The sequence below is a fragment of the Phalacrocorax aristotelis genome, chromosome 3, assembly GCF_949628215.1.
Source record: "Phalacrocorax aristotelis chromosome 3, bGulAri2.1, whole genome shotgun sequence".
NCBI classification, from domain to species: domain Eukaryota; kingdom Metazoa; phylum Chordata; class Aves; order Suliformes; family Phalacrocoracidae; genus Phalacrocorax; species Phalacrocorax aristotelis.
In genome coordinates, this window is record NC_134278.1 from 70,832,594 (window position 1) to 70,844,903 (window position 12,310).

Here is a 12,310-nt window from a genome sequence, read left to right on the forward strand (position 1 = left end):
AAACATTATGAACATTCCTGTGTTTGTAAACAGGAAAATTTTAGTTTCACATACACACACAACTAAACATTTGAAATTACTTCTACCAAGAGTAAAAGTCTAATATGTACAGTAACAGTATTCCATACCAGAGAACCAAACTGTACAAATCCAAGTAATCCATAAAAAATGGCAGTCCAAATACTGAATAGCTAGAAAGTATCCCAGACATCAGAATAAGATTCTGCTTTTACATATAAAGCAATGAAACATTTTTAAGAAATCACAGATGGTACAGTGCTGAGATCTGTTAAGCTGGTTGAGTGTCTAAACCTTAAAGGCACCCTACTGCTGTACTTTGAGCAAAAGAAGCTGTGTGACTATTGGTTTAAGGTGATTGATGGGCTCAGATCCGGTAAGCATTCTTCTTATCAGCATTTTACAAAAGGCATATAGGGAAAATAACTGGGCTAAGCAAATTAAATGAAAGTGTTTAGTTTAAGCTTTTATTTGGTCATTGTGAAGGCATGTAGGGCACAATCCAGTAGTATTCTTGGCATGCAGTAGACTAAATCATACAGTTAATTTAAGCTTTAACAGAACACTGAGAACACTTTGAAATACATACACTCATAAATATACTTGCTTCTTTCAAGGGTGAATGATTATTTTTTTTTCCGCAGCTTTCCTTTGATAGGTCTGATTTTTATGACTTTTGAAGGTTAAGACTCTTCTTGTGGATAATATTAGCCCCTTCAGAACCTAGCACAGAAATTTGCTGTTAGTAGAGTATTGTGCTCAGAGAAAGAATGCTATTCCTCCTCCATTCTCCAAAAATAGCTGCATTAAAGCATTCCTACTCCTTTTCATTTCTTTTCTTCTAGATTGAGCAACAGATAATGCACTCACAGTATTTGGCTCAAGGCTGGGAAGAGATCAAACAAATGAAGGCTGAGCTCTGGATATATTTCCAGGATGCAGATCAACAACTACAGAATTTGAAAAGGAGACGGGCAGAGTTGGAGCTAAACATTGCCCAGAATATGGTACTTCAGGTTAAGGTAAGGAGACTTTAGGTTAAGAACAGAAGGTAAAGTAGTTGTTCATCCTGTGGCTGATATTATGATATTAATATAATTCAGGTTATATGTGCATATTGCATAAAATTGCTAATATGTTCTAAGCAAGAGCAGAGGAGACAGAGGAAAGAGGTTTCCATATTGATGCTACTGGGTGACACAGAAAGCAAAACATGGTACTTCAATGTTTTTCTGGTTTTGTTTTTTTAACAGTAGACAATCGCCTGCCTACTGTTCTTATTTGACTTTGCTTTTAATACGCTAACTGCTGATCACAGTGGATCTGTAGTTTGTGCTTGCGAAGTTCTTTGATTCTGATACTTCTAAATTCTCAGATTTATTTCAAAATTAGTCTAGGAAACTGTTCAATGTTGCTGGACTCTGAAAACCAGTGGAGGAAGGTATGATAGAAACCCAATTTAGTTTACTGAAATAGTGAGACAAATGCCTTCAGATCTTCACTTGTTCATTCACCGATTAAAGAATTTTTATGGCCATTCTGCACACATCACAAGCATCAGTAAAGTAACAAGAAGAAACAGGAAAACAGACTATTTCTTTGATAAATGATGAAATGCTTGGGTTTTGCTGTTTTGTTCTAGATGTTGCTTGTATTCTTCTACTGATGTGTTAGGAGTTACTTGACAAGCAAACAGCACTTCCTCTTCATGTCTGTTCTACACAAGTGTTTGAACAAATTCATAGCCCTTGAAGATACCTCAGCACAATGTGGACTGAGCTGTTGCTAGTCCACGAAGGAGCAGAAGTCTGTATTTCTTCACTATTTCAGTCAGGAACTTTGGATTATTATGGAAGACAGGCACTTGATGTACTGTCAGATGGGGCACAATGTGTATTTTTTCCTTGAATTTCCCATGGTAATTGAAGATGCCTAGCTCTATTTGAAGCATTCACAAAGGGGAATGAGACAGAGCTGGGCAGTACCATCTCTTCTCCAGAATCCCTACTAGCTCCCAGTGAAAACTCATCATCCCAGCAAAGTGCTGGAGCTGGGCGTGGTTGTGTAGTGTCAGTTTTTTGCTAAAATTTGGGAAAATATTATATTTACCCTAGACAGTGTGTAAGTGCTGAAAAAAATTGGTTAGTTTTAGTTGTCAGTATATTTTATATTCTTTTTTTGGGTTCTCTCTGGCTTAGTTGGTAAGAAATGTGTGTGCAGATAGACTCTTTTATTTACAGGAATTTATTAATTAAAATAGCAATCATACCTAGATAATCATTGCCTTTGTTTCAATAATGGCAGTGATAATGATCGCTATTATAGAAGTAGGAACAAAACAAAGTATGGATGTGGGGGCTCAGTGACTCATGGATTCTGCTTCCTATTTTTAGTCCCTAATGAAAAAGGAAAAGGCAAAAAATGAGCTAGAAACAGTACTGGTAAAATGAGTTCTCATGTGACCCAGACTACCTTGTATGTTTCAGTGTATGGTGGGACCTGTGCTAGTCCAGAAGCCTGGACAGCAAGGTGTGACTTGATCATGTTTTATCACTGGCACTTGGAAACTGCTCTGGTTTGTTTTCATATCTATAACCAACCTGTCTTCACCTGACAAGATGAGGAGAAAGGTTAGGGGAGGGGAGAAGGCACTTCTTCCACTTTATATTTGCGCAGCATTTGCCTGGGCAGATGATTAGTCCTTACACAATTTATTTCAGAGTTTTTATTAAAATTCCATCTTTCAAACTCCAATTTTGAGTAGGTGTCACCCTATTGGTTTTGACTTGTATCTTTTTCAGGATTTCAGTCAGAAGTTGCAGTCTAAGCAGGCAGCTCTTACCTCTGTGACTGAGAAGATGAACAAACTAACCCAAGGACAGGAATCACCTGAACACAAGGAAATAGGAGAGCTGAGCAACCAGTGGCTGGACCTCTGCCTTCAGGCACACAGTTTGCTCATTCAGAGGGAGGAGGATCTGCAGAGGACAGGGGATTATCATGATCGCATGAATGTAGTTGAAGTTTTCTTGGAAAAGCTCACAAAAGAGTGGGACAACCTGGCTAGGTAAAAAACAGTAGCACACAAAGCTGACTTAGTGCATATATGCTGAAAGAGCTGTTCACAGAGTGTCTCTAAGCTGGATCCACTAAAAATCCCTTTTTCCATGTTTAACTAAAAGCAAGCCTCCCCTATTAATTATAGGACAATTACATGTATTGAAATAGAGTTTTGGAAGCCAGATCTTCAGTGTTTGTCTTTAAGGCAAGTACTGATTGATCCCATCTCAGGGTATAGCATTTTCTGATATTTCAAGCATTTTGGCTATTTTGTTTGAACTGTTTCATTTGTGTTTACCGTGTTTCATGTGTGTTTTTCATTGTCATATTGTGTTTTATCTATTAGACTACTATAAAAGTTTAGTCGCTTCTGCTAAATAATTGCAGCTGCTTTGTATAGTATAAACACACCAGCCGTGTGTAAAATTGTGAGAGTCTATTACTGCTGCTATCACTGTCATGGTACAAGATTCACTTCAACCTCAGTACTTGTTCATGTGTGCAATATAACCAGTCTACTCTGTAGTATTCATGTTAACTTGTATGGTCAGCCTTATGACCACATTTCAGAGTAAAGGGAGAGGAATCAAAAACTTTTAAATTAATATTCAAGGCTGGTACCTTCAAAAGAATGTGAAAAATGTAGGTATTTATATCATATTGATTTCTGTATAAAGTGGACTTGTAAGTCATCCTGACCCTTTTTAAAAGTCTATCCTGAGATAGGATCTAATAATTTCTGTTCTGTCCATTTTGATAACAGATCTGATGCTGAAAGTACAAACATGCACCTTGAAGCTTTGCAAAAATTGGCACTGGCACTACAGGAAAGGAGATTTGCTCTGGAAGATTTGAAAGATCAAAAACAGAAGATGATAGAACATCTGAATCTTGATGACAAAGAATTAGTAAAGGAGCAGTTTGGTCATTTTGAGCAACGCTGGACTCAGCTAGAGGATCTTGTGAAAAGGAAAATTCAAGTTTCTGTTTCAACCTTAGAAGAGCTCAGTTTGGTGCATTCCAAATTTCAGGAACTAATGGAATGGGCAGAGGAGCAGCAACCTAGTATCTCAGAAGCTCTAAAACAGAGCCCTCCTCCAGATTTGGCTCAGAGTCTTCTCATGGATCATCTTACCATTTGCAGTGAGCTTGAAGCCAAACAGCTTGTTCTGAAGACGCTTGTGAAGGAAGCTGACAGGGTGATGACCAACCTAGGGCTCAATGAAAGGCAGGAGCTGCAGAAAGCACTTTCTGATGCACAGCACCATGTAGATTGTCTCAGTGATCTGGTTGGCCAGAGGAGAAAGCACCTGAATAAAGCACTGTCTGAAAAGACCCAGTTTCTTATGGCAGTCTTTCAGGCCACAAACCAAATTCACCAGCATGAAAAGAAGGTAGCGTTTCCAGAACACATTTGTCTGTTGCCAGAAGATGTGAACAAACAGATCAGGACTTGTAAGAATGCCCAGGCTAACCTGAAGGCCTATCAAAATGAAGTCATGGGGTTGTGGGCTCAAGGAAGGGATTTAATGAAAGAAGCATCAGAACAAGAAAAGAGTGAAGTGTTAGGTAAACTGCAAGAACTACAGAATGTGTATGACACTGTTTTACAAAAGTGTAACCAGAGATTGTTAGAACTGGAGAAAAATATAGTTTCCAGGAAATACTTCAAAGAAGATTTGGATAAAGCTTGCCATTGGCTAAAACAAGCTGATATTGTCACATTCCCAGAAGTCAATGTAATGAACAGTAACTCTGAACTGTACACGCAGTTGGCAAAATATCAACAGATTCTTGAGCAAACTCCAGAATACGAAAATCTGTTACTTGCAGTACAAAGAGATGGTCAAGAAATCCTACCATCACTTAATGAAGTGGATCATTCTTACCTGGATGAAAAACTTAACACTCTCCCTCAGCAATTTAATATCGTCACTTCTCTGGCAAAAGAAAAATTATTTAAAGTTCAGGAAGCAATTTATGCCAGAAAAGAGTATGCCTCTTTGATCGAGTTGACAAGTAAAGCTCTGACTGAGCTAGAAGACCAGTTTATTAACATGGACAAAGCTCCAGCTGCTCTTTTATCCAGGGAAGCTGTGTCACTCCAGCAGGCCTACAGAGATCTCTTAAGTGAAGTGGTGAGCCTTGGTGCAGCAGTGGATGAACTAAACCAGAAGAAGGAGGCCTTTCGAAGCACTGGCCAGCCATGGCAACCAGATGAGATGTTGAAACTTGTCACGCTATATCACAGGTTGAAGAGGCAAATAGAACAGAAAATCAACCTGTTGCAAGACACAATAGAAGCATGCCAGGAGCATGAGAAAATGTGTATGCAGTTTGAGGCACAACTAGAGGCAGTGAAGAGGGAGCAGATTAAGGTAAATGAAGAAACACTCCCAATAGAAGAAAAGTTGAAAATGTACCATTCTCTGGTGGGAAGCTTGCAAGACTCAGGGAGTCTTCTGAAGCGAATAACTGAACATCTAGAAGCCCTTTCTCCTCAGCTTGACTCATCTGCACGTGAGACAGCAAATCACCAAGTGCAGTCTTGGCAAGAGAAACTAAAGTCTTTGCATGCTGCCATTGGTGACACCGTGATGGAGTGCGAGAGCAGACTTGTGCAAAGCATAGACTTCCAGACAGAAATCTGCCGCTCGCTCGACTGGTTGAGATGGGTGAAAACAGAACTTAATGGAACATTAAGTGTGAACCTTAAACTGCAAAGCATCCAAGAAGAAATCCGAAAGGTTCAGATACATCAGGAAGAAGTGCAGTCAAGCCTGAGAATAATGAATGCACTGAGCAATAAAGAGAAAGAGAGATATATGAAAGCAAAGGAGCTGATACCTGCTGACTTGGAAAACACTCTTGCTGAGCTGACAGAACTAGATGGTGAAGTTCAAGAAACTATACACATGAGACAGGTTCGTGCACCCTAAGTGTCATTAGTTTCTCACTCACAAAGCTGAAAAATATGACTCTATGGCTTGATGTTTGTAACCATCTTGAAAAGATTGATTTTTAATAATCCTGTTGCTTGTTTTTTTTAATGACTTAGATTGTGACTTAGATTGTGACCTGCCATGGGTGACTTGGCAGGGGCAGGGAGAAAACGCTTCCTTAATAGGCATTTATACCTGCATGTAGAAGTGCAAACTCACTCAAAACCTACTTCCATGTAGTCTCACCAGATCTGTATTCTAGAAATGATAAAGGAAAAAGAAAGGAAGAATGGGCAAAACCCAGACTCTTAGCAGAATATATTTTTGTTGCTGATGAGAATTTTACGTCTATGACCCTCTGTATAATTTTCCCTTTTATTTCAGGCTACCTTGAATAAATTATATAGCCTCTGCCAAAGATACTACCAAGTGATACAGATAGCAAATGACTGGCTTGAAGATGCTCAGGAATTTCTACATTTAGCAAGAAATGGTCTTGATGTTGAGAACTCTGAGGAGAATCTGAGGAACCACACTGAATTTTTCAGTACGGAAAGTCAGTTCAGTAATCATCTGAAGGAGTTACAGGGTCTTGTGTCTGAGATAGAGCCCTTTATCCAAGCCACAGCAAGAGAGCAGCTGATGCAGAATGTAGCTGAACTGGAAGAAAAGGCCAAAGGGACGAAGCAGGAAGCCAAAACCCAGCAAGAGCAGCTGCAAAGGTATATTAATCTTTTTTTTCCCTTTCATTTTAAGTGCACCTTGTTGGTGATGAAAGAAAGAGATCACAACAATAATTGGGAGTTTGTAAAATGTTTGTGCTGCTGCTAAGAGAAGTGGATGTTTGGATTCAGAACTCTTGGGTTCTGTTTTCTCCTCTCCCACTGACTGAGTAGATGTGTGATCCTGAGGAAACTGTGATGAAATTATATAAAGCTTGGAACAACACTGAGAAGAAGAGTAGGGAATGGTTTTATATTAAATTGTTTTTTCTGGAACTATATTTTCAAGGTGTGCTTCTGAGTGGCAGGAGTACCAAACAGCAAGACAGAAAGTTATTGAAGTTATGAATGAGGCTGAGGAAAAATTATCTGAATTCTCAGTAGCTAAAGCTGCTTCTTCTCATGAAGCAGAAGAGAAATTGCTAACACATAAGGTAAGGAACTGAAATAGTTTTCCTTCAATGAAAATAAATGTATGTTATGGAGGTCCCTACCTGTGGCAACCTGGATCTGAATTTTTAGATATTTTCCTGTAGCATTTAACTGTATCATAGCACACCAAGTGGTGTTTTGTGTTGTGCAGAACACACATTTTATTTGTGGGGTGACTGGGACAGATATTTTTAGCTGCTTTCCAGCTTAACGTCTGCCTATGTGCCTATGACTGTAGAGAACTGGGAGGAACGAGGAGGTGTGTTGAATAGCTATGAGTTGTGTTGTAAAAGACAAAAACAGGGCTGCTTATTTTGGCTTTTTCAGACTCTTGTGTCTGTAGTGAATTCTTTCCATGAGAAGATCACAGCCCTAGAAGAAAAGGCTTCACAGCTGGAAAAAGTTAGCAATGACGCCAGTAAGGCAACTATAAGTAGATCCATGACAACAGTTTGGCAGCGCTGGACACGGCTCCGGAATGTAGCCCAAGAACGAGAGAAAATTTTGGAAGATGCAGTACAGGAATGGAAGGGTTTTAACGATAAGGTAACTTCTGGTCTTGGTAAATCCTCCTTTGTTAACTGTACATAAGTTTTCGTTCATTATACTGCCTTATTAATCATCTTATGGTAGAGAAAGCTGATAGGAGGAATAACTGTGGCTTTTGTCAGGTCATAGAAAAAAACAGCTATGGAAGACCTAGGTTTAGAACCACTGCCTACAAGGCTTGCACTATTCTCCTATATGCGTACATTTATAGTAAATACAGAGTTGTTTTAGTTTCTGGTGGTTCTTTAGAATCTTCTCCTCTGGTTCCCTTCTCCAGATGGTCTATTCTAGATTAAGTCAACATCTTCCTTCTGCCTTCAAAGAGTATGAAGTTGCTATTCCTGAATTTATACAGTGATACAATTGCCTGTCACTGCTCACTGATCATGTGTCCCTCTTTTTCCTTATATCCTACCTGACTCGTTTTATCTGTTGTCCATTATTTTGTGCTCGGATTAAGGGTTCTCTGAGAATGGGGATAATCTTTTTATTAAGTGTATGACTTGTGCCAAATATGGGTTTACCCTGGGATAGAGCTCTAGGTCCTATGGAAATAAAGATAATAAATGCTGACAAGTATGAGGAGCCACTAATCACTTGACAAAAAAGTCTCTTAGCAAATCCTAATCCAGTGTGAAGAGCTAGGACTAGTTAGATAGATCTAGCATATTAGAGCATAGATTTATATCTGCTATAGAGACTGCTGCCCAAGCCCCATACCACAGCTGTTTTAGAGCATCTAAATGAACAGCACTGATTTTAGCAGGTTTTGGTATCAGTCATACTAGCATCTTTTTAATTTCATTATTGCCAAGACTGCTTCTCTTTCCATAGATTCAGAAAACCACCATAGCAATAGATCAGCTACAAGGTCGCTTACCAGAGAGCTCAGTGGAAAAGGCATCCAAGACAGAGCTCCTGGAACTCCTGGATTACCACAGCAGTTTCCTTCTGGAGGTGGAGCACCAGCTGTCATCTTTGGGCCTGCTCAAACAGCATGCTGTCAGCATGCTTCAGGATGTGGAAGTAAAGCCTCCGTCTCAGGAGGAACTACCAGTCATGCAAGAAATCAAAGCAATGCAAGATCGATGCAACAAGTAAGGCAATATTTTACAAGATTCACTAGAAAAATGGTACCTTACAATTCATTAATAAGAGTCGACATATAATTTTTGTTATCATTAACAATTAAAATGCTTATAGTGCTATTTATATTTAAAATAAGCATCAGTCTTGAATTAATTTTGAAATAAGTTTTTACCATAATTTTTTCTTTCCATCAGCAGAGGTATGCATTTTAGAATATGCACTTGTTACCTTGCGTAATAATAGTAATTTATGTAAGAGTTGTATAAATTGCATAAAAGTTATAATTTATTTTAAATTAACCATTAACAGTGACCTTTTCTCTTTTTGTATCCTAACTTCAGATTAGTTTATCACTTTGTTTCCCCTTTTCAAAGCACTTCAGATACCTACACATTTGGCACCTAGGAAATTTACAAGGGAATTTGGTGCATATGCAAACGAAACATAGCTTAACATCTCACCCTGTGGTTAAATGTATGTTTATCTAAATCTCAAATGTTTCCCTGTCATGTATAAAACAGGAGGTTTTATAGCTAAGTTTCAGGATTCATATCCGCCTCATAAGTGCACTGAAATGCCATTAACTGGATCTCCACTGTGGGAAGAGGGAGGGAGACAGAGAATGAAAAAAACTGTAAACCTCGCACCTAGTCTGTGCAAAGTTCATTGTGTGCATGTGTAACTGATTACAGTAGAAGAGCAATCCCTGTACAAAATTTGTAGGTATTAGCACTTTTGTAATTCCATTCTGCCCTTAGAACTGGTTTCTGAGAAATAGGGTCTGTGATGATCTCATGCTCATGTAAATAAGGCATGATTCAGCCATGAAAAGTTACACAAATATAATTAAAATATGGGAATATCAAAGTATGATCTGTGTCATGTCCGTAAGAGCTACAAGTAGTCCTGTAGGTCTTTCACAGAGCTGTTGTCCGAAAAAGATTCTGTTTTTTACAGGAGATCCAAGGTCTTAAGGAAAGTGCAGAAATTCTGTCTTAGTGGAAGTGTGGATCAAAAATGGTGTTCAAATGTTTGATCCGTGCTTTATCCTGGGTACTCTGCCAATGTAAATCCCATCAATAGGGTGGAATTTATCTCATGTTATTTTAGGTTATAGGTATCCACATCTGAAATGGTTAATTCTCACTATTTAGTGAAGAGAAATAGACAGGTCTAAGATGCAGTTTTTCTGACCTATTTTAGAAGTTTCTTTTAGAATGATGATGAATCGTCCTGAATCATGCCCTAGAATTGCTTGCTTCCTCCACTGACAATCAGGGCAGTCTTTAGTGATGAGCTCAGATGTGGGTGTCTGTCTTATAAACATTTGCATTTCTTCAAAAGAATTGTGTGCTCAATGGCAAGACACATAAAACTGCTAATTAAAAGGAATGAACTGAAGGATGCATATGAGAAATTTGGGAGTGCTGCTTTTGTAGTCTGTTGCAACACTGCCCCCCTTTTTATTACTCTGGATGTGGGGCTATCAATCATTATCTTTACTCTTCAGTATTTTTTGACAAAAAACATTGCTTTATTATTCACAAATAGTTATTGTTTCTTTGTTTCTGAAGTATGCAGCAGAAAGTGAAGAAAGGTGTGAAAATGGTAAAACAGGAGCTGAAGGAGCGCGAGGAGGTTGAAGCAGAGATTAATATTGTGAAGTCCTGGATCCAGGAAACAAAAGAGTATTTATTAAGCCCTGATTTGGAAGTGGATACTCAACTTCAGGAGCTGCAGGTATATCAGATTTGTCAATTTCTAAATTACAATATTTAACTTTGTTGTAACACTGCTAGTGAGTGTTAATTAGTTCAAAAACACCACGAATTCAGTAGATTTTGAGTAAGCACCTAGGCAAATTCATTAAGCATGAAGAAGCTGATGGGCTGTAATTACTTAATGATATCTAAGATATATTTAAGTATTTGCATTTATGCAAGTTTACGTACTAGCATATTGTTTAGTAATTTTTTCTCCTCATCTGAAATATGGGGGAACTATAGAAAGTAAATGGACGGAAGGTGACATTTCTTTTCTGTCTCAGCAGTTTAGGGCAGGGAGGGAAGCAACAAAATAAACTCATTTCACGGAATGTGCTGAAAACTTGGCATTTTCTATATACATGTGGTCACACAGGGTCAGAGAACTGGACAGACAGTCATAAAAGAGAATCCAGGGAATCACAAGATACAGTTCTTTTTAATGAACTAATTGAAAAAATGAAAGCAGTTAGCTTTGTTGCAAGCTGCATATAATGTCTGCATTTGCTAAGTTTACACAGACATGTTTTTCTCATTGTTCTTAACAATACTGTTTTTCTGTTGTTAGTCTCTCCTTGGTGAAGTAACTACTCATCGCCAGGCTGTTGAAAAAATGGCTGAACAGCAACAGAATAAGTACTTGGGGCTTTATACCATTTTGCCTTCTGAACTCTCTCTTCATTTAGCAGAAGCTGGGCTGGCCCTTGTAACCGTTCAAGATCAGGTAAAGTATAGTAGGTGAATGCATTACGGATCTATAGCCATTCTTCAGACTTTATAACTTGGTGAAATACAGTATCCAAGTGTGGTCAAACTATGACAATGTAGAGTAGCTTCATTACCTTCTTCCTTTAAATTAACGTAAATTGAAATTAATCTACTTTAAAGTAAATTAAAGTGAAAGGTTTCCGGTTACTGAATTTAATTCTTATTGTTGACAGATTCAAAACAAAGAAAAAGAAACTCAGCAGATCAAAACATTGAATCAAGAGTTTGGTCAGAAAATCCAGGGGGTAGCGAATGAACTAAATGCCATTCTTTCCAAACTGGAAAAGAAAACAAATGATATAGCACAGGCTAAACTTGAACAAAAGGTAAGACAAGGCTTCCCTTAGCTGGTTACAGCATAAAACCTGCTGAATCGGCACATTCACTTCATACCAAAGTTGTATTTGTGAAGACTTGCATGATACATTTTTTAACGTAGTTCAACAAGAATGGACAGAAATAAGGGTTGACTGATAAGACTTTTTTTTTAATTACATTCATTGCAAACTAGCCTATGAAGGGACTTGAGTGAGTAACAGAACTTGGAGGAAGTAACTGAGTGTAAAAGCAAGTTAGATGGACAGAGTTATTCTGTTCCATCTAAATAATGGGTATGACTGCAGTCTGGGAAAACCTGAGAGGTTCCCACACTACTCCTTGTCCCAGTCTGTACTGAAAAGACCATTCTTTACAGTACACCTTTACTTGCGATAAATAGAATTTTACTTAGCCAGTAGTCTATCTTGTAGCATTTGGTGCAATAATGAGATAGAGTACTACTGGTGCAGTTACGGGTAATGCAAAGGACACTTGGTTCTTTTTGTAGGTTTTCTTAATCTTAGGAATGTATCACACTCAGAAAAGCTCATCTGTACTGAGGTGTAATGGCCGAGTTAGGATGATCATACAAGAGTAAGGGATTTTTTTTGTGAGGATAGATGGGGAGGGGTTGTTTGAAGGTGGTTAT

The 12,310-nt window shown here is 38.3% G+C and overlaps 1 protein-coding gene across 1 annotated transcript in view; it reads left to right on the forward strand.

The window, feature by feature from the left end:
• The window catches only part of SYNE1 (spectrin repeat containing nuclear envelope protein 1), a 311,148-nt gene that overhangs the window by 181,362 nt on the left and 117,476 nt on the right, over positions 1-12,310 (forward strand). The window contains exons 74-83 of the mRNA XM_075087908.1: positions 864-1,040; positions 2,820-3,085; positions 3,842-6,002; positions 6,405-6,742; positions 7,032-7,176; positions 7,502-7,720; positions 8,558-8,820; positions 10,387-10,552; positions 11,144-11,299; positions 11,517-11,669. Of these exons, the coding sequence (XP_074944009.1) occupies positions 864-1,040; positions 2,820-3,085; positions 3,842-6,002; positions 6,405-6,742; positions 7,032-7,176; positions 7,502-7,720; positions 8,558-8,820; positions 10,387-10,552; positions 11,144-11,299; positions 11,517-11,669 (4,044 nt within the window). The remainder of the gene's footprint in view (positions 1-863; positions 1,041-2,819; positions 3,086-3,841; positions 6,003-6,404; positions 6,743-7,031; positions 7,177-7,501; positions 7,721-8,557; positions 8,821-10,386; positions 10,553-11,143; positions 11,300-11,516; positions 11,670-12,310) is intronic.